The sequence below is a fragment of the Scyliorhinus torazame genome, chromosome 17 (genome assembly GCF_047496885.1).
Source record: "Scyliorhinus torazame isolate Kashiwa2021f chromosome 17, sScyTor2.1, whole genome shotgun sequence".
NCBI lineage: Eukaryota > Metazoa > Chordata > Chondrichthyes > Carcharhiniformes > Scyliorhinidae > Scyliorhinus > Scyliorhinus torazame.
The window spans coordinates 11,553,998-11,576,507 of NC_092723.1; the positions used below are offsets into that span (position 1 = coordinate 11,553,998).

Sequence of the window (22,510 nt, forward strand, 5' to 3'; positions counted from 1 at the left end):
TTCCTTGTCTCGGTCTCCGTCTATAGTCTTGAGCCCTGTTCGTAGCCATACGATTTCGCCATCCTGTTCCTAGTGTATCTCCCATATTCTGCCTTATTGCAGGCTGACCTATTTGGGTCATCAGAGCCATCGGAATTGAATGTTTCCCCAGAAACTTTTGTAAAGCTTTTGTCATCTGTTCGAATAAGGTATCCTTATCAGTAAACTGAACTCCTGTCAAAACCAGGAGCCTATCCATGTTGCTCACTCTAGCACAGTCAAGTAATTTAAAGGCCAACACAGACTGTGGAAATTCCAGATTGTGTTTCTGCAGCCTTTTATATAGTCTACCAAATTCCATTGTATAGTCTTCCATGGAGATATCCTCCATTTTCCGGAACTTATCAAAATCCGACCATGCTTCATACGCACTTAACAAGTCATCTTTCTTATAAATCTTATCCATATTATGTAATACAGTCTCCAGACCTTCTTCTGAGTCTAACTCTTCCAATTCCAGCTCAGAAAGCACTTTGTTTCGGATTTTACTGCTATATGGTAGAGAAAGATCCAATGCCATACCTTGTTTTCTCTTTCCCAAAGCAGTTACTTTAGTCCACATAACTACTGCACTTCTCCATTGGTCATACGATTCCCTTTCAGAAAATAAGTGAGGATAGTCATATCCAGCCATCTTTATCCTCGGTTCAGCCATGTATCTTTTTTTTTTTCCCTTCTCATTCACTCCTTGGTTTGATCAGGAAAAGTTGTATCTTTCAAACGTTCACATTTGCACAGCAACCATCCTCTGCTACCAATTGTTACACGTTTTAGTTGCTGTGAAATGAAGAGTCTAAAGTTCTTGTTCCTTTTCACCAAAACCCATTTATTTCACTTCCACAGCCTCTGCACAAAACTCTTAACACACCACCTGACAGAGGCCACCTGAAGCCTTTACATATCAGTGTCAATTAATGGATACTTAACATAAATGAGACAACTAATTGCAATGTCTCTTAACCCATTACTTAACAATGGACTGATCTGATTAATACTACACTCCTGTATGCTTCACCTTATGCCAGTGTCTATGTATTTACATTGTGGACTTTGAGTTGCCCTATTATTTATTTTGTTTTTCTTTTCATGCACGAAATAATAAATTTGAGCTGCTCGCTGAAAAATACTTTGCACTGTAACGAGGTACACGTGACAATAAATTCTCCACGGATGCTGTCAGACCTGCTGAGATCGTCCAGTATTTTCAGTTTCTGTGTCCACAGATCGTGAATTGGACATTCCAGCCGTGTGGTGACCCACCCAAGCAACGAGGGGCACGTTCATCCTGCGGGGGTGGGGGGGGGGCAATGCCAGCCTGAGATAAATGCTGCCCTCTCCACAATGCAACACATGAAGAGTACTTCACTGACTGTCAAGTAGGCTGGCACAGCAGGTGGTGATGGTGCTGGAGAAATGCAGCTCCTGTCATTGCCCAGATGGAAATGGTCATGTTCGGGCAGCACGGTCACACAGTGGTTAGCATTCTTACTTCACAGCGCCAGGGACCCAGGTTCGAGTCCTGGCTTAGGTCACTGCCTGTGTGGACACGTTCTCCCTGTGTCTGCATGGGTTTCCTCCGGGTGCTCCGGAATCCTCCCATTGTCCAAAGATGTGCAGGTTGGGTGGATTGGCCATGATAAATTGCTCTTAGTGTGCAAAAAGGTTAGGTGGGGTTATGGGATAGGGTGGAGGTGTGGGTGCTCTTTCCAAGGACCGGTGCAGATTCGATGGGCCAAATGGCCTCCTTCTGCACTGTACATTCCATGATTCATTGCCCAAATGGAAATGGTCAACTTTGGCAGGGGGAGGGGCTCAACGCGTTGACGTCACACGCAGAGTGCTAGCCGGAGTCCTGACGTCGAGTCGGAGCATGCACGGAGCTGAGCTGGGAGGGGGCGGAGCTGAGCTGGGGGGCGGGGCTGAGCTGGGATGGGGGGCGGAGCTGAGCTGGGTGAGGGCAGAGCTGAGCTGGGAGAGGGCAGAGCTGAGCTGGGAGGGGGCGGAGCTGAGCTGGGAGGGGTGGAGCTGAGCTGGGCGAGGGCGGAGCTGAGCTGGGCGAGGGCGGAGCTGAGCTGGGAGGGGTGGAGCTGAGCTGGGAGGGGTGGAGCTGAGCTGAGAGGGGGCAGAGCTGAGCTGAGAGAGGGCGGAGCTGAGCTGGGAGAGGGCGGAGCTGAGCTGGGAGAGGGCGGAGCTGAGCTGGGAGAGGGCGGAGCTGAGCTGGGAGGGGGCGGAGCTGAGCTGGGATACGGCGGAGCTGAGCTGGGAGGGGGCGGAGCTGAGCTGGGAGGGGGCGGAGCTGAGCTGGGAGGGGGCAGTGCTGAGCTGGGAGGGGGCAGTGCTGAGCTGGGAGGGGGCGGAGCTGAGCTGGGAGGGGGCGGTGCTGAGCTGGGGGGCTGAGCTGAGCTGAGAGGGGGTGGAGCTGAGCTGAGAGGGGGGGCGGAGCTGAGCTCGGAGGTGGGCGGAGCTGTGCTGGGAGGGGGGTGGAGCTGAGCTGGGGGGCGGAGCTGAGCTGAGAGGGGGTGGAGCTGAGCTGAGAGGGGGGGCGGAGCCGAGCTGAGAGAGGGGGTGGAGCTGAGCTGGGAGGTGGGCGGAGCCGTGCTGAGAGGGGGGGCGGAGCCGTGCTGAGAGGGGGGGCGGAGCCGAGCTGAGAGCGGGGGGGCGGAGCCGTGCTGAGAGGGGGGGGCGGAGCCGTGCTGGGAGGGGGGGGGCGGAGCCGTGCTGGGAGGGGGGGGCGGAGCCGTGCTGAGAGGGGGGGGCGGAGCCGTGCTGAGAGGGGGGGGGGCGGAGCCGAGCTGAGAGGGGGGGGCGGAGCCGAGCTGAGAGGGGGGGGGCGGAGCCGAGCTGAGAGGGGGGGGGGGCGGAGCCGAGCTGAGAGGGGGGGGGCGGAGCCGAGCTGAGAGGGGGGGGGCGGAGCCGAGCTGAGAGGGGGGGGCGGAGCCTTCCTCCAACGTCAACACTCCGGGCTGCTCCGTCTCCGCTGCGCCATCCCGTCCGCCAGTCAAAGCATCGGCCGCGGTCGATCGCGGAAGGTGGCCACCCGCAGCGACGATGGCCGAGGTGCTGAAGAAAGGGGCTCCCGAGCCGGTGGAGACCAAGGACGTGCGGGAGGCGCTGAAGGCCAAGGAGGTGAAGGAAAACGCCAACGCCGAGAGGGCGCAGAGCAGCGAGAAAACCAAGGCTGACATGGAGAAGTACGCGCTCAACAAGTCGGTGTCGCCCAAGGAGCCCTCGCTGGTCGTCTTCAACAACGACGGCGGCGCTGTCGCGTCGCACAAGCCGGTGAAGAAGGTGAGTCGGCCGGGCCGGGTGGGGGGGGGAACACAGTGAGCGGCTCCACCGGGGCAGGCGGCGGCCGCTGCTGCATTGTGGGAGCTGTAGTCCCGATGGCGGCCTGGAGGTTTGTTGGACTCAGCTGGGGAACTACAGCTCCCAGCAGCCCCGCGACGGGGCGCCTGCGCAGTGGGCCGACTGCGTCCCTTACTCTTTCCATTCCCCCTCATGTTTGGGGGAGGAAATACCCCCCCCCCGCACAAAAAAAATCAATAATTGCTGAATTAGCCAACATTATCCAAGCCCCTCACCCCATCCCTCCCAGAGCCTGGACTTTTCAAGGCTCCACACTCCCAAGATCGATCTGCTGAACATTGAAAAATTGTTTTATTTCTTTCCTCTTCCTCTGGAAGGGACTGGACCTTGCTGGTTAAAGTGCTGCCAGTGACACTGGACTCTCACTGCAGTACCTGGGCAATATTCTGCCTTTCACATCGGTGGGCTCACCGGCAAAACAGATGTCAGAATCCATGCTCAAATAGGCGTCCGTCTGTTAAAAGTTTAAAGGGCAATAGTATTGACTATTTTGGTACAGGGCAAACTTGAAGCTTTTTGGGATGAAAAAAAAAGCCTAATATTTGGGACCTGATGCAGCTATTAACATTGATGTGTTTGATTTTAGACCAGGGCTCCAGTTGTTTCATTTCACATAGGTATGCAAATATGGGTAGCACAGTGGTTACCACTGTTACTTCACAGCTCCAGGGTCCTAGGTTCGATTCCTGGCTTGGGTCATTGTCTGTGTGGCGTCTGCACCTTCTCCCCGTGTCTGCGTGGGTTTCCCCCAGATGCTCCGGTTTCCTCCCACAAGTTCCGAAAGACTTGCTGTTAGGTGAATTGGACATTTTGAATTCTCCGTCTGTGTACCTGAACAGGTGCTGGAATGTGGCAACTCGGGGCTTTTCACAGTAACTTCATTGCAGTGTTAATGTAAGCCTACTTGTGACAATAAACATTATTATTATAATAAACTGCGTTAACCAAAGTACATTTGTCTGGAATATCTGCTGAGCACGCATAGGTCCAGTTTTGTCTCGGCTATTGCAAAGAAAGTCAGTGGCCAGCAGAGTTGTTAAAGTTATCAGTGGGTTATCTAGACTATTGATTCCAAAGAAGGAACATGTAGATTTAAAATGCCGACAGATAACGTTTCAAAAGATATGAATGCAAGTAAGCGGAACCATGGTCTGGATCCCAGATGTTTGTCACTCTTGCTATGGGGTGTTGAAAATTGGCATGAGGTCTGCGGCAATTTCGTTCATCTTCTAGACTTGGTTGAATCACAGCTCAATGCATTCTTAAATATAGGTGTGCTGTTTAGCCTTACCCTGGCTTTATACCAACCAAGATTTTCGGCCACCAGTTTGCTGATGAAATGAAAAAGCTGAAGAACTATTGTCGTTTTAATTGGAGGTTGAGTTACTGAAACTTACCAAGTTCTTCCATTTGACCTGAGTATTGCCACTTCCTGTTGCTTGTCCTTAATTTATATTATTTTCTATCCTACTTATTTCAACTTTGGATGGTGTCCTGCATCCTGTACCTCGGCCTTTTTCTTGACTTTCTCCACATGTGACATTATTGAACATAACTCGGGGAGAAACGTTCTTTTGGACCATTTTATTTTGCCTGTTGAATTTGCGACATGCCAGCACCTCTGCACCAATGACTCAGAAATGTATTTGTGTTGCTTGATTTTTAAATTTTTTTTCCAATTAAGGGGCAATTTAGCGTGGCCAATCCACCTACGTTGCACATCTTTGGGTTGTGGGGTGGGACCCATGCAGACGCGGGGAGAATGTGCAAACTCCACACGGACAGTGCGCCGGGATCGAACCCGGGTGCTCAGCGCTGTGAGGCAGCAGTGCTAACCACTGCACCTCCGTGCCACCCCATCCATGTTGCTTGATAAGGATTTAGCTATTGTTGTGCCTGGTGATGTTCAGTCTTTGAAGTTCAATTATGAGTTACCATGGAAAGAAATGAGGGCCAGTGCAGACTCAATGGGCCGAATGGCCTCCTTCTGCACTATAGGGATTCTATGGAAAGAACTTGCGCTTATTCACTATAAAGCAGTTTGGGAGTATAGTCATTGTTAAATTTTTTTCTTCGTTGGCAAGGCCAACTTTTATTGCCCATTTCCCTCTGATTACCCTTAAGGTAATGATGAGCTGCATTCTTGAACCATTTGCAGTGTATGCAGCAGAGTTACTCTCTGGGAACTATTAGGAGTTGCAGGGATTTGACCTCGTGATGATGAAGAAACATCAATGTATTTCCAAATCAAGATAGTGTGCCCCTTGGGGGGACCTTGCACGTGATCTTTTCCCATGCATCTGCTTTCCTTAATTTTCTAGGTTGTAGTGGTCTTGGGATTTGGATGTACTGTCACGGCAGTTCCTGCAGTGCATCTTGTAGATGGTACATGTTTCAGGCTTGGTTAACCAGTGTTGGAGAGAGAGAATATTTAAGGTGGTGGGTGGGATACCAATAAAACAGGGTCCTGGATGAGCTTCCTCTGATGTTGGAGCAGCATGCTACCAGGCAGGAAGGAGAGTATTCCATGTCACCTGTGCCTTGTAAATGGGCAACAGGTTTTTGGGGAGTCTGGAGGTGAGTTACGCCCTGCAGCATATCAAGCCTTTGACCGACTCTTGCAACCACTGGCGGTTGGTCCAGTAAAGTACCTGGTCAATGATAATCCACAGGATGTTAATGGGGTGGATCCAGCGATGGTGGTGCCGTTGAATGTTAAAGGAACATGATTATATTTTCTCATGTTGGAAATGGCCATTGCCTAATGTTCGCAAATGTTGCTTAACACTTGCAATCTCAAGCCTGAATGTTCTCCAGGTCTTGCTTCTTCAGGGCAGAGATTGCTGTAGTATCTGATGCTTTGTGAATAAAACTGATGCTTTCGCCAGCAAGCATCCTCACCCCTGCCCTTTAGGCTGGAGGGAAAGTCACTGAATCAGCTGAAGGTAGTTAGACTTCTGACATTACCTTGAGGAACTCCTGAAGGACTGATTGACCTCTGGTAACAACAACCAGCTTCCTCTTTGCTAGGGCTGATTTCAACCAGTGGAGAGTTTCCTCCTGATTCCCAATGATGTCTGTTTTACAAGGGCGTTTTGATGTCACATTCATTCGAATGTTGACTTGATGTCAAGGGTAGACACACTCCTCTCACCTCTTGAAGTTTAGCTCTTTTGTCTCTGTTTGAATCAAGATTATAATGGACTTGGCTGGGGGTGGCGGGGGAATTATCCCTGAGCATCAACAGATTATTGGTAAGTATCGCTTGATAGGACTGTCGCTGACCCATTATCTTTCTAATTGAAAGTAGACTAATGGGCGGTAATTGGCCAGATTATAATGTCCTTTTTGCGGTCAGGATGTATCTGGGCAATTTTCCACCTTGTTGGGTAGATGGCAGTGTTGTAGCTGTGCTGGAACACCTTGGCCTGGGGTGCGGCTGGTCTGCAGCAGAAGTCTTCACTACAACTCGGATATAGTTGGGGGCCCACAGACCTTGCTGTAAGAGTATGCTATTCATTTTCTTGGTATCATGTGTAGTGAATCAAATTGACTCAAGACTGGCTTCTGTGATGATCAGAATCTGAAGGAGGCTGTGATTAACGTCTATTGGGACGGCAAGGTGGCACAGTGGTTAGCACTCCCTCACAGCTCCAGGGTCCTGGGTTCAATTCCGGCCTCGAAAGACTGTCCCCGTGTCTGTGTGGGTTTTCTCTGGGTGCTCTGGTTTCCTCCCACAGTCCGAAGATGTGCAGTTTCAGTGGATTGGCCATGCTAAATTGCCCCTTAATGTCCAAAACGTTAGGTCTGGTTACAGGGAGAGGGTGGAGGCGTGGGGGTGTAGGGTGCTCTTTCCAAGGGCTGGTGCAGACTCGATGGGCTGAATGGCCTCCTTCTGCACTGTAAATTATATCGAGCATATTTCACAGCCACCTGATGTCTGTAAAGCACTTTGAAACAATGAGGAACTTTTGAAGGGTTGTCACTGTTGTAATGTAGGAAACACAGTAGTCAATTTGTGCACAGCAACCTCCCACAGACAACAATGCGATAACTGGGTAATCTGCTTTTGATTTATTTGAATTCATTTACGGGATATGGGCGTCATTGGTTAGGCCCAGCATTTATTGCCCATCCCTAGTTGCCCTTCAGAAGGTGATGGTGAGTTGCCTTGAACCGCCGCAGTCTCTGAGGTGTAGGTACATCCGCTGTGCTGTTAGGGAGGGTTTCCAGGATTTTGCCCCAGCGCCAATCAAGGAGCGGCGATATATTTCCAAGTCAGTCTGCTGAGTGTCTTCGAGAAGAACCTCCAGATGGTGGGCTTCCCAGTTATCTGCTGCTCTTGTCCTTCATGGGTAAACATTAGCCAGGACACAATGATATCTCTGCTTTTCTTCAAAAGAGTACCTTGGGATCTTCATCTATCTGTGAGAGAAAACCAAGCTTTTTTGTACACTGTCTCTGAAAGATAACACCATGGATTGCGCCACACTCCCTTGTTATTGCAGTCGTATGTCAGCTGGAATGAGACTTGAACCAGTACCTTCTGACTCTGAGGCAAGAATGTTAAACAGCGAGCCACGGATAGTGCACCGATGGATCATCCACTTTGCTGGCTTTAGACTCACCTTCTGCATTCACACGTTGGGCTCTGCCACCATTGAGGACACAGAGGTTTGTGGAATGCCTCCTGTTAATTGTTAATTGATTATTTCCATTCACAATTGGATATGTCAGGACTGCAGAGTTTGCTTTGATTCAGTTGGTTGTAGGGTTGCCTGGCTCTGCCCTGAGCATGCTGCTCCTGCTGTTCAGCATGCACATGGTAGCAGGTTGGCGTCTCAGTTTTTACACATGTTTGGTGTTGTTCCTGCCACACCCTTCTGCACCGCTAACCGTTGGTGCCCTGGCTTGAGGGATATGGCAGGCCACGAGGTTACAGATTATGGTGCAACACTATCCTGTTGATGTTGCTGATGGTTCACAGTCTTACATTAATGCTTAGTCTTGAGCTGCTGGATCTCTTCCTGATCATTTAGAACAGTGGTAATGTCACACAACATAACAGAAGGGGGACCTCAAGACTATTGAGTCAAAAGCACATTGGTTGCTCTTACCAATGCTGTCATGTACAGATGTATCAATGTTGTAGATTGGTCAGGATGAGGTCAATTAGATTTTGTTTTCTTGTCATCATAGAACCATAGAATTTGCAGTGCAGAAGGAGGCCATTCGGCCCAACGAGCATGCCACCGGCCCTTGGAAAGAGCATAGGACATAGAACATAGAAAATACAGCACAGAACAGGCCCTTCGGCCCACGATGTTGTGCCGAACCTTTGTCCTAGATTAATCATAGATTATCATTGAATTTACAGTGCAGAAGGAGGCCATTCGGCCCTTTGAGTCTGCACCGGCTCTTGGAAAGAGCACCATACCCAAACTCAACACCTCCACCCAACACCAAGGGCAATTTGGACATTAAGGGCAATTTATCATTGGCCAATTCACCTAACCCGCACATCTTTGGACTGTGGGAGGAAACCGGAGCACCCGGAGGAAACCCTTGTAATGGTTTGTTCCACCCGGGGCAAAAGTCTCTGACTGTCTACTCTATCTATTCCCCTGATCATCTTATAAACCTCTATCAAGTCGCCCCTCATCCTTCTCCGCTCTAATGAGAAAAGGCCTAGCACCCTCAACCTTTCCTCGTAAGACCTACTCTCCATTCCAGGCAACATCCTGGTAAATCTTCTTTGCACCTTTTCCAAAGCTTCCACATCCTTCCTAAAATGAGGCGACCAGAACTGTACACAGTACTCCAAATGTGGCCTTACCAAAGTTTTGTACAGCTGCATCATCACCTCACGGCTCTTAAATTCAATCCCTCTGTTAATGAACGCGAGCACACCATAGGCCTTCTTCACAGCTCTATCCACTTGAGTGGCAACTTTCAAAGATGTATGAACATAGACCCCAAGATCTCTCTGCTCCTCCACATTGCCAAGAACTCTACCGTTAACCCTATATTCCGCATTCATATTTGTCCTTCCAAAATGGACAACCTCACACTTTTCAGGGTTAAACTCCATCTGCCACTTCTCAGCCCAGCTCTGCATCCTATCTATGTCTCTTTGCAGCTGACAACAGCCCTCCTTACTATCCACAACTCCACCAATCTTCGTATCGTCTGCAAATTTACTGACCCACCCTTCAACTCCCTCATCCAAGTCATTAATGAAAATCACAAACAGCAGAGGACCCAGAACTGATCCCTGCGGTACGCCACTGGTAACTGGGATCCAGGCTGAATATTTGCCATCCACCACCACTCTCTGACTTTTCTATCGGATCATATTTAAGCCGCCCTCCACCCTATCCCCGTAACCCAGTAACCCCACCTAACCTTTTTTGAACACCAAGGGCAATTTAGCATGGCCAATCCACCTAACCTGCACATCTTTGGACTGTGGGAGGAAGCCGGAGCACCCGGAGGAAATCCATGGGGAGAACGTGCAGACTCCGCACAGACAGTGACCCAATCTGGGAATCGAACCTGGGACCCTGGAGCTGTGAAGCGACACTGCTAATCACTGTGCTACGGTGCCACCTGTGTTGGTTTCCACATCACCTGCTGCAGGTCCAGTGTGTCGGCTCGGTGTTGTAGGACTCTGTGCTGCTGCTGTGGCTCTCCTGGTGAAGGATATTGTAGCACCCGACTAGTCCCGTCTGTGTTCTTGCTGCTCAGTTCTTCTCCAAAGTGGCGTTAAACATGGAGGAGTACTGATTCACCAGCTGAGGGTGGGTGATAGGTGGTAATCGGCAGGACGTTTCCAAGTTGATGTTTGATCTGAAACTGCAAGACTTCTATTTAAAAAAAAAAAATCTTTTATCCGAGACCGAACGTAGCGAAGAAAAAAAACAAACCCCCTCCAACCGCTGACAGCAACCAGCTCCTTGCATGTAGTACAAACAAACCCCTTCTCTTGTGCAACCCCTCACTCCCCCCCCCCCCCCCCCCCCCCACTTGCAAATTTCACCTTTACCAGGTACAAAAATTCCCATTAGAACCCCAGCCACATCGAGGCTCAGGGTGGAGAAGCTGGCCTCCACCCCTGCAGGACCCGCCTGAGAGTGATCAGCGAGGGGAAGGCTAAAACATCTGCCCCTGCACCATCACCGGCAACACCCCTCCCAGCAATGATGAGGACGGTGCAACCAGAAAAACCTTTTTATAACGAAAACCCGCACCTGCATAATACCTGAAAACCACCCCTGCGGGATCTTCCAAACTCACAAACTGCCCTTGTAGCAATAGGTCCTTCATTTCCATCACCCCTTGCTCCTCCCCAAAACCTCGCATCCATCCTCTCTGGCTCAAACCCATGATTTCCTCGGATTGATATCAATTTCGACCCCACCCCTAACCTAAGGTGTTGCCGAAATTGTCTCCCATATTTTCAAAGTGGCTACCACCATCTGACTCCCCGAATATTTCCCTGGGGCAAACCGGAGCAGCGCTGCTGCTGGTGCCCGCAACCCCGGCCTGCCTCCATCCTCACCCACACAGCTTCTGTCTCCCATCTCGCCGTTCAATAACAATACATCAGGTTTGGAAGGGCTAGGCCCCCTGACTGTCACCCTCTCTGAAACACCTCCTAACCCTTGCCACCGTACCTGTCCATCATACGACAAAATCAACCGTTCCACCCACATGAAAAACATTTTCAGCAAAAGACCGATGGGCACTGAAATAAAAGTATAAACCGTGGCAAACTCTTCATCTTAACCGCCTGCACCCTGCCTGCCAACGATAGTGGAAAGCTGTCGCAAACTCAATAGATACACCTTGACCCTTTTATCAGGTTGATAAAATTCAACTTACAGAGCCAGGCCCATCCCGAGCCACCTGCACTCACAAGTAAAAACTGTAAGACTTCTAAAGATGTAGGGTCAATCTTCAGGACTCCCAGGATCAAGCCCTCTTGACTGTCAATGTAATGACACTTGTGTCTCCACCTCTGGTGGATCTGCCTTGCTGAAGCGACGGACGTACTTGGGGATGGTGATGGAGTGATCGTGGATGTTGTCTGAAAGGTATGGGTTGATTGTCACAGAATAATACAGTGCAGAAGGGGCCCTTTGGACCATTGAGTCTGCACTGCCATCAAACGAACCAACAACAAAATGAGGGAAAACTATTTTGAGCATTGTGGTTAGGATCCAGAATGCAGTGTCTGTGTGGTGGAGGCAGATTCAACTTCCAAAAGGTTACTGAATAATTATCTGAGAAGAAAATATTTTGAGGGTTGTAGGGAACAGACAGGAAAGTGGGCCTGTCAGAGAGCTGTCACAGAAGTGACGGGCTGAATGGCCTGCTTCCGTGCTTTTTCCATTCCATGGACCTTTCTATAAGATGAGTCTTTGAGGCTTTTGTTTTCCAGTGTATACATTTCCTCTGCAGCCCTCCTCAGTGATTTAGGTGCCCAGTCCCTTTTATCCGTTTAGTGGATCCTTGCTGTATTCTTTCTGATGCCTGGATGATTTTTCACTTTGCAATTTTCTTTGTTGTTGAATGATTTTAAACTTTGACAGGATGGGTGAGGGGATGGAGGGAGGAAAAACCTTTCTTATTACGCAGACTTTATAAATGGTGACGGAAGCAGTCACAGTTGAGTAGATTTGCTGATGTTTCGTTCTCAGCAAGGAGCTCCTCACACCTGGGATGAAGATTGAAGATACACCAATCAAGATTAGATTCTCTTACCGGAACCCCCTTCAGGAGTAGCTCCTGAGGTCACTGTGTTTGCCCTAATATTCTGTCTGTGGCCCCACCCGCATCTGTTGAAAATCCAAGTGAAGGATAGCGCAGAAGAGCTGAGGGAGTTTATGTTTCGGATTTTCTTTTCCGGTTTTAGCATACCGTCCAATAATAACTGTGTTTGGAAGTAGTTTTATTTTTGCTTGTTTATTTGCAGAGGGACGTTCAATTGTCTGAATCGGGAATTTTGCAGCTTGTGTTGCATTGACAGGTGTTTATGTGCAGTGAGAAACGTGGTCAGTCAACTAACACCTGCGGTGCCCAGAATGATGGCTTGATAAGGCATCATATTAATTATGTTCTGTTGGCGCTGGGGTTTTGAGGGGAATGGCAGAGACTGCAGCATCTATTGTCTTGGCTGGTGTACAACAGATAATAGTTCCTCTGTAGAATAAGTTTCACACCTGGAGAGGTGACATAATCGCCCACATTATCTTTTCCGTGCCCTGATGGAATTCTTTATTAGTCTTCAGAGTGAAGGAGATTCATCACTTTTAAATCCGTTTTGCACTTTGTATGGTTTAAAATTGTCGTTGATCTGCCATAAAGCTTGAGATTTGGGATATTAAAGTCTTAGGCCTCTCAAACTAGAAAGGAAAACTGGCTTCGGAATATTTGTGGTGCGTGACTGACTGCTGGGACATCAAATTGGAGTTGGGAATAAAGTTTTGTACCGGAGGTTTGAGTGGCTGTGCATATTAATTCAACACTAATGCTTTGTTGAACTGACCATACAAAAGTATCTAAAGTAGAGCTATTCCGCTATTCTTTGTTCCTTTCAAGACACTCTTTAAAACCCAACTTTTTGTCTGAGGTTTTGGTCATTTACCCTAATATTTCCTTATGTGTCAGATTTTGTTTGCTAACATTCCTGTGAGGCACATTGAGATGCTTTCCGACATTAAAGGCACTGAACAAGGACAAGTTGTTTTTGGGCCGCTGAAAGCACCGTTGCCAATGGTGAAGCGATTAAAATGGGAGGATGTGGAAGTGGTCAAAACTTTGGAGCACAAGAGATTTTGGGGAGGGAGGGTGTGGTTGTAGGGCTGTAGCAGGTTGCGTAATTGGGGAGGGGGGTGGAGGAATTTGGAAACCAGGATGAGGAATTTAAGATTGAGGCATTGCTGGGCTATGAGCCAGTGGAGGTTGCTGAGTGCAGGAATGATGGGTGCATGGGGTTTGGATACAGACAGCAGAGTTTTGGATGAGCTTGTGTTTCTGGAAGGCGGAATATTCTTGCTGGTGGACACCAGAACATGCATGCCTTTTGCGATAGTGGTTGTTGAAGGGACACTCTATGCTCCTGTTTCATCTCACTTTCCTTGGTTGGTTAGTGTTGCTGTTGTGCGCATTAGGTTTTTGCTATCACCCAGTAGCACAGTGGTTTGCCCTACACCTCTAACAGTAAACTGCACAAACTGAACCAGCATTAGCTCGTGACTGACAGAATTATGTTGAAAAGTTGATGTGGTATGTGGCGGTTAGAGTTGTACTTGTGGAATTTCCTGGAACTGGAACTTCTTGGTTAAGCTTTTAGTAGTAATGTCAAAAATATAAACTAACTGGAATGAATGTCATTTATGTGCCAAGGAAAAATTGTGAATTAATGCTCATTGTGAAAGAATGATGAAAAACAAGTGAGCATTTCAAGCCAAAAAGACGTACCCTATCGAGAATAGAAGGAAGCAGTAAGAAATCTCTAATCTTAGTGTGCAAGTGACTATAGAGGGCTTAAAGTTTAATTTGTGATATTGATTTCTGATTAGTCAGATTACACCTTGCAATCGCTCTGAGCTGACACATTTTGCTCTGTGATTTTGTACAGTGCTATAACACAGCATGGATTCTGATTGTTTCAGAGTTTTGAGCAATGCTGTTTCATCTTCTGGATTGGGCGGATTATTGTCCATATCGGTTGGAAATTATCTGCTTGTTTTAAGCGCTCTGAACATAGAACATACAGTGCAGAAGGAAGCCATTCGGCTCATTGGGTCTGCACCGACTGACTTAAGCCCTAACTTCCACCCTATACCTGTAACCCAATAACCCCTCTTAACCTTTTTTTGGTCACTAAGCGCAATTTTATCATGGCCAACCCACCTAACCTGCACGTCTTTGGACTGTGGGAGGAAACCGGAGCACTCTGAGGAAACCCACGCAGACACGGGGAGAACGTGCAGACTCTGCACAGACAGTGACCGAGTGGGGAATTGAACCTGTGACCCTGGCACTATGAAGCCATGGTGCTATCCACTAGTGCTCTGATGTGAGACCTATTTGTTGAATAGAAACAGAAAATGCTAGAAATACTTGGCTGGTCAGGCAGGGTCTGTGGAGAGAGGAACAGTTAAATGTTTCAGGTCAACGCTGGGAAAAGATAGAAATATGCAACCAACTTCAATCAAATAGGGAGGGAAGGGCGAGAAGCACAAAAGGGAAGACCTGTAATAGGGTGGACAGCAGGAGTGATTAACCATACTCGTGTTTTAGTTCCCCAAAGTGGCGGATATAATTTTGTGAACACTGGATAGAGTCTACTAAATTGAAAGGCATACAAGTAATTTGTTGCTTCACCCGAAATGAGTTTTTGGGACTCTGTTATTTCCAGTGGAATAGTGCCACCGAATACATGACTATGAAACCATTGCTGATTGTCATTAAAAACCCATCTGGTTTACTGATGTCTTTTTTAGGGAAGGAAATCTGCCCTGCTCATCCGGTCTGGTCTACATGTGACTCCAGATCAACTGCAATGTCTTGGATTCTTTATTTTTCTTTAATTTTTCCAATTGAGGGGCAATTTAGTGTGGCTAATCCAATATCTTTGGATTGTGGGTGTGAGACCCACACAGGCACGGGGAGAATGCGCAAACTCAACACTGACAATGACGGGCCAGGATCAAACCCGGGTCCCCGGTGCCGTGAGGCAGCAGTGCTAACCACTGCACCACCGTGCTGCCATGATTGACTCTTAAATGCCCTCTGAAATGATCGGGCAAGCCAGACAGTTCAAGGGCAATTAGGGATGGGTAATAAATGCTGCCCCAGCCAGTGTCGCCCACATCTCATAAATGAATTTTTTTAAAAAGGAGGTAAAAGAGTATGTGTTATATTTTCTTGCCCAGGAAGATGGTATGGTTGGGGAAGCTGATTGAAGAGTGGGCAAGGGTATCAAGGAGGGAAGGGGGTCCTTCAGCATAACCCTGAGCTTCAAGTAACTTACTGCCCCATTCCCAATCGGACCTCTCTGCTCTTCGTGCTCGAATGAACATTTTTCTGGACAGTAGCTGAGGGTGGTGATTCTCCATGTGTCATTTTCAACTGCCCTGGCAATAAATGCTGGCCTAGCTCGAGATGGGCACAGCCCATGAAAGAAAAGAAATTCTGCGCTGAGCATTTCCAGAATTTTGCATTTCCAGTGGCTGTGATATTTCGCTTTTGTATAAATTTTGGGGTATCTCAGTATAATTTCCCGTGGGCTTGAGGCCGCATCATAACTTTATTATTGCTTTAGAAGCCTGAAGGAGCTCCTTCAGACACTGAAACCTCAGTGGTGAAGCAAAGGGTGCTCTTTGAGGGTCAGATAACGAGCTTTGTTTCACTCTGGTGACTGTCTAGACTGTGATATGGGGAGTGCTGAATATATATATATTCACAAGTGGATCAAGGTCTGCCTCTTAATGCAAACATCGCTCTTTCTTTGTTTTAAGTGATCTTAGAATTCACTGTTGCAAATGAATGAGGCCGTTTAGAGATGCTGAATAATAAATCACAGCACCGTGACCATGTGAGTGGAAAACAGTGATAAGGGATATGCTGACAGTCGGCATTATCAAGGAGAGGTGAAAAAAAAATTACAAGATAAAATCCACTGAGGCTAATGCTGCAGGAATCTCTGGCTCCCAAGGGCAATTAAGCAGAGCCTCAGGAGATTAAACCCAGCCTTTATTACATTGTAAAAGTTAAACCCTTTATAGACTCCAGGGATGGTTGCCCAGAGTTAGATTGTAGACTGTATGAGCCCAGTGACCTGGTACATTCCACCTGAATTTTAAATATCATAGATTATCATAGAATTTACAGTGCAGAAGAAGGCCATTCGGCCCATCGAGTCTGCACCGGCTCTTGGAAAGAGCACCCTACCCAAGGTCCACACCTCCACCCTATCCCCATAACCCAGTAACCCCACCCTACACTAAGGGCAATTTTGGACACTATGGGCAATTTAGCATGGCCAATCCACCTAACCTGCACATCTTTGGACTGTGGGAGGAAACCGGAGCACCCGGAGGAAACCCACGCACACACTGGGAGGATGTGCAGACTCCGCACAGACAGTGACCCAAGCCGGAATCGAACCTGGGACCCTGGAGCTGTGAAGCATTTGTGCTATCCACAATGCTACCTTGCTGCCCGTCTGGGATCCTCACAAGCTCCTTGTTTACCTTTGTGGCTGTACCTGAGAGGTCTTGGAAATGAGGCACTGTTAATGGGCTTGACACCTTCCACAACTGCTGGACACCACAGATATATGTTCATTCTTGGGGCAGCGTGGCAGCATAGTGGTTAGCATAGCTGCTTCACAGCTCCAGGGTCCCAGGTTCGATTCCTGGCTTGGGTGACTGTCTGTGCGGAGTCTGCACGTTCTCCCTGTGTCTGCATGGGTTTCCTCCGGGTGCTCCGGTTTCCTCCCACAGTCCAAAGATGTGCAGGTTGGTGGATTGGCCATGGTAAATTGCCTTTGGTGTCCAAAAAGGTTAGGTAGGGCTACTGGGGGCGGCATGAGGCGCAGTAGTTGGCACTGGGACTGCGGTGCCGAGGACCCGGTTTGAATCCCGGCCCTGGGTCACTGTCCGTATGGAGTTTGCACATTCTCCCCATGTCTGCATGCGTGTCACCCCCACAACCCAAAGATGTGCAGGTTAGGTAGATTGGCCACGCTAAATTGCCCCTTAATAAAAAAGAAAAAGTAGGGCTACTGGGTTACTGAGATATGGATGTGTGGGCTTAAGTACGGTGCTCTTTCCAAGGGTCGGTGCAGACTCGATGGGCCGAATGGCCTCCTTCTGCATTGTAGATTCTCTGATTGAGTGTCATTGACAAAGCCAGCATTTATTGTCCACCTCTAATTGTTCTTGAGATGGTGATGCCGAGCGGTTTCTTGAACGGCTACAGTCCACGTGGTGTAGCTAGATTGTTGGGAGGGAGGGGAAGGTTTGAGGACCTCCGAGTGGGTCTGCTTATGGGCTGGTTACGGTGGCCATCCACTGGCCTGTCTGGGATCCTCACAAGCTCCTTGTTTACCTTTGTGGCTGTACCTGAGAGGTCTTGGAAATGAGGCACCGTTAATGGGCTTGACATCTTCCACAACTGCTGGACACCACAGGGACTGGAGTATGTGCAAGATACGCACAAAAGTTATTTAACTATTTTCATGATTTGTGTTTAAATGGATGACTATTGTTTGTTTTTTGGGGCACTGGCCAGTCTGTTTCAGTGTAATTCTGTATGCAATTTCCACTTTATATATAATTACATTTATAAGAAATTTATAATTGGTGAACAAAAATCTGACAATGCAACTATAGCTGAAAAGCAGGAGCAATCTAACCTCCGTAATGTGTTGTAGATGGCTCTGAATCGAACAGCAATACGAAAATGAAGTGATTGTAAAATGTGCAAGGGGTTGGTTTAGCACAGGGCTAAATCGCTGGCTTTGAAAGCAGACAAAGGCAGGCCAGCAACACGGTTCAATTCCCATACCAGCCTCCCCGAACAGGCGCCGGAATGTGGCGACTAGGGGCTTTTCACAGTACCTTCATTTGAAGCCTACTTGTGACAAGCGATTTTCATTCATTTCATTTTCATTTCAAGTGTGTGTGCTGATGGTGCACCAGGTAACTGGTGGGACGCACAAGATGTTTGTTTTTCCTTCCTTGTACTTGGCATCTGCTTGGCTTTCTGCCTTTCGTAGCAGGGATAATTCCAACAACAAACCTTTTTTGTAAAATAATAGGCACACAGCTATTCAAAATGTAACTCTTCAGAAGAATTTTTGCTGAATCAGACAAGCCTGCCTTAGTTACAGCAGCATATATCGACTGAATTAGAATCACCATGTAATTAAACGTTAGGATGCGTGGAAATTGCAGCCGCAGGCGTCTCTTGCCACATAAGGTGATAAGCTCCTCGCCTAAATTACAAATTGAAAACCTTTTAATTTGGATAGAAAGAATCTATTGCTAATAAACCTGGACTGCAGCACGTGAGCAGCTCAGCTGGTGGGAGAACGAGAACATGCCTTCTTAAAGTGGTCTGATGGCCCTTGCCAACATTTGATTTGAGTAACTTAGCAGCAATGTGTTTTATGAAACTGCTTCACGTGATTGTAAAATGTGCAGTACAGCTGGCCTAATAAACCGTTTTGACTAAATTTCAAGCAGACGCTAGTTCGTATAACTTTATAGAGGGAGAAATATTTTTACTGAGGGTAGGCCGTGTTAAAGGCATTAATAAATTTTATTCTCGAGCTACCAGGCTGTCTTCCAACTTGTTCAGTTTTGAAGGGATTATAATATTCCTGTAATTATTCCTGGATGGAGCAATTTAGTTTTTATGGGTAGTAAATCGATACCGAGTATCGTCCCTCTGTTTGGTTCATCAACCCCATAATTGTATAGAACCAGAAATAACGATGTTAAAAAGCTGAGAATTCTTGAAAGGTGGCATTTCTGCTTGGGCCTCGTGTTAGATTTGTGCTACTGGAGCATGGGGGCAGCATGGTAGCAAAGTTGCTTCACAGCTCCAAGGTCCCAGGTTCGATTCCTGGCTTGGGTCATTGTCTGTGCGGTGTCTGCACGTTCTCCCCGTGTCTGCTGGATTTCCTCCGGGTGCTTCGGTTTCCCCTCTCAGTCCAAAGATGTGCAGGTTAGGTGGATTGGCCATGATAAATTGCCCTTGGTATCCAAAAAGGATAGGTGGCATTACTGGGTTAGGGGGATAGGGTGGAGGCGTGGGCTGACGTAGGGTGCTCTTTCCAAGAACCGGTGCAGACTTGATGTGCCGAATGGCCTCCTTCTGCACTGTGATTCTATGATACTATACGATTAGCATTGATGCAAAGCCATGAGCACTTGCACCAATGCTAAACTTGTGTAAATGGGGATGAAGCCTCAGGTACGTAGATTGAGTAAAGCAGTCCAGTTCCTTCCAGGTAGTTCTACTTGGTTTCATTCTGATGTCAGATCAGCTCTCACTCTGGATTCAAACAACATCTATGCTGTCACTGCAGTATTGGTGCAAAGCAAAGCAGTTGCAATGTAAATGTGATTTTAGAGAGTTTACAACACGAGTTCTACTCTGGTGATGTGAGATAATTAAACACTGGAAATTATCACGGTATTTCCCTTTTGTCCAAAGCAAGGAAAATCGTCTCACGTATTCTCCTGAATCACCTACTTCCAGTGGTTGAGAGAATCCTCCCAAGAGTCACAGCATGGCTTAAGACCTTCCAGAGGAACCTCTGACATGGTGTTTATTCCCAGACAAAAACAACACCATTGCATTCATTAACCTGATAAAAGCATTTGACTCAGGAAATTGTGAGGCTGTGTGGATTGTGATCCAGAGATTTGCAAGCGTTTGACAAAGTCCCGCATAAGAGATTATTGCGCAAAATTAAAGCGCGTGGGATTGGGGGAAATGTATTGAGGTGGACAGAAAACTGGTTGGCAGAGAGGAAACAAAGAGTAGGGATTAATGAGTCCTTTTCAAATTGGCAGGCAGTAACTAGTGGGGTATCACAGGGATCAGTGCTGGGGCCCCAGCTATTCACAATGTATATTAATGATTTGGATGAGGGAACAAAATGTAACATCTCAAAGTTTGCAGATGATACCAAATTAGGTGGGAGGGTGAATTGTGACGAGGATGCAGGGATCCTACAGCAAGATCTGGACAGGTTGGGCGAGTGGGTAAACCGATGGCAGATGCAGTATAATTTGGATAAGTGTGAGGTTATTCATTTTGGAAGCAAAAACAGGAAGGCAGATTACTACCTGAATGGTTGTAAATTGGGAGAGGGGAGTGTGCAGCGGGAACTGGGTGTCCGTGTGCACCATTCGCTGAAGGTAAGCATGCAGGTGCAACAGGCGGTAAAGCAGGCTAATGGTATGTTGGCCTTCATTGCAAGAGGTTTCATGTATGGAAGCAGGGATGTGTTGCTACAATTGTACAGTGCCTTGGTGAGGCCACTCTTGGAGTATTGTGTGCAGTTTTGGTCTCCTTCTTTGAAGAATGATGTTCTTGCTCTCGAGGGAGTGCAGCGAAGGTTTACCAGACTGATTCCAGGGATGGCGGGACTGTCATATGAGGAGAGATTGACTAGGTTGGGATTGTTCTCACTGGAGTTCAGAAGAATGAGGGGGGGGATTTCTTACAGACTTATAAAATTCTAACAGGGCTGGATAGGGTAGATGCAGGGGAGATGTTACCAATGATAGGTGTGTCCAGAACCAGGGGTCACAGCCTGAGGATTCAGAGTAAACCATTTCGGACAGACATAAGGAGACACTTCTTCACACAAAGAGTGGTGAGCCTGTGGAATTCACTACCACAGGAAGTAGTTGATGCTAAAACTTTGAATATATTCAAGAGGCGGCTGGATATAGCACTTGCGGAGAATGGGATCAAAGGCTCTGGGGAGAAAGCAGGATTAGGCTATTGAGTTGGATGATCAGCCATGATCGTAATGAATGGCAGAGCAGGCTCGAAGGGCCAAAAGGCCTCCACCTGCTCCTATCTTCTATGTATCTATGTATTTACTCATCAAAGATCAACTCCCCTCTGATGTATGTACTAAACACCACCTAGATGGAATGTTCTTCAACCTCAAACACCATTGTATTAAAACTGAGTTGACCACCATAACATCAGTGGTCTCCAGATTTGCAAATCACTCTTGATTTCTTCAATTCTGTGCACACAGGCTGTCCTTGCATGTTGCCAAAACAAAACCCATATTTTAATGTAGACTTGGTCAGTCAAATATTCCCTCCCCAATGTATGTTGAAGGTGGGACTCTGGAATGTGTCGAGCACTTCACATGGGCGCATGGTGGCAGAGTGGTTAGCACTGCTACCTCACAGTTTCCACAGGTGGAAAACAGTGTCGGAATAAACATGTCATTCTCAGGATGGTAGGCTGTTAGTATTGGGGTACCACAAGGATCTGTACTGGGGTCACCTCTGTTCACAATCTGTAAATGATTTGAATGTGTTTTTCCAAATTCGCTGATTAAACAAATCTAGATAGGAATGTAAGTTGTGAGTAAGTTTCAAGGTGATTTGGACAGGCTAAGTGAGTGGGAAAGAACATTGCAGATGGAATATAATGTGAATAAGTGTGAAGTTTTCACTTTGGTAGAAAAAAAGAGAAAGACAGAGTTATTCTAATAGTGGAAGGTTGGGAAGTGTTGATGTCCAAAGGGACCTGGATGTCCTTGTTCATGAGTCACTAAAAGCTAACTTGCAGGTGCAGCAAACTATTCGGAAGGTAAATGATATGTTGGCCTTCAACGCAAGGAGATTGGAGTACAGAAATAAAGATGTCTTGCTGCTATTGTGTAGAACCTTGATGAAACTTGCACCTGGAGAGTTGTGTACTGTTTTGGTCTCCTAAGCTATGGAAGGAAGAACTTGCCATAGAGACAGTGCAAAGACGGCTCACCAGTCTGATTCTTGGGATGCCAGGATTGTCTTCCAGGAGAGATTGAAGAAAATGGGCCTGTATTCTCTAGAGGTTTGAAGACTAAGAGGTCATTTCATTGCAACTTCTTACAGTGCATGACATGTTAGATGTGGATACGACTTTTCCCTTCGTAGGTGAGGCTAGAACCAAGGGACACCATCTCAGGATAAGGGGCAGCCCATTTAGGAATCGGATGAGGAGGGATGGTGAATCTTTGAAATTATCCACCCTTGAAGACTGTGGAGGCTCAATCACTGAGCCATGTCCAAGAATGAAATTGATAGATTTCTGGATACTAATGACATCAAGGAATATGTGAATGGGGAAAAATGGTGTAGGGATAGATGATTAGATGATCAGCCAAGATCTGTTTGAATATTGGAGCAGGATCAATAGACCAAATGGTCTACTCCTAGGTTCCTATGTTCAATACCTTAGCAAGCATTGTTCTAAAAAAGGTCTCGGTTGATGAAGAGATCCAACACCAGATCAACTACACCTTCTACAAACTATGGTAGTGTGTGTTTGACAACAAAGA

At 47.4% G+C, this 22,510-nt stretch overlaps 1 protein-coding gene across 2 annotated transcripts in view; it reads left to right on the top strand.

Moving 5' to 3' along the window:
- The first annotated feature begins 2,977 nt into the window (after positions 1–2,977).
- Positions 2,978–22,510, top strand: part of LOC140393714 (S-adenosylhomocysteine hydrolase-like protein 1) — a 121,522-nt gene continuing 101,989 nt past the window's right edge. Inside the window, exon 1 of one of the 2 annotated variants that reach the window (XM_072480028.1) lies at positions 2,978–3,327. In XM_072480028.1, the coding sequence (XP_072336129.1) occupies positions 3,088–3,327 (240 nt within the window). In that variant the 5' untranslated portion in view covers positions 2,978–3,087. The remainder of the gene's footprint in view (positions 3,328–22,510) is intronic. The other variant, XM_072480031.1, reaches the window with a different exon arrangement.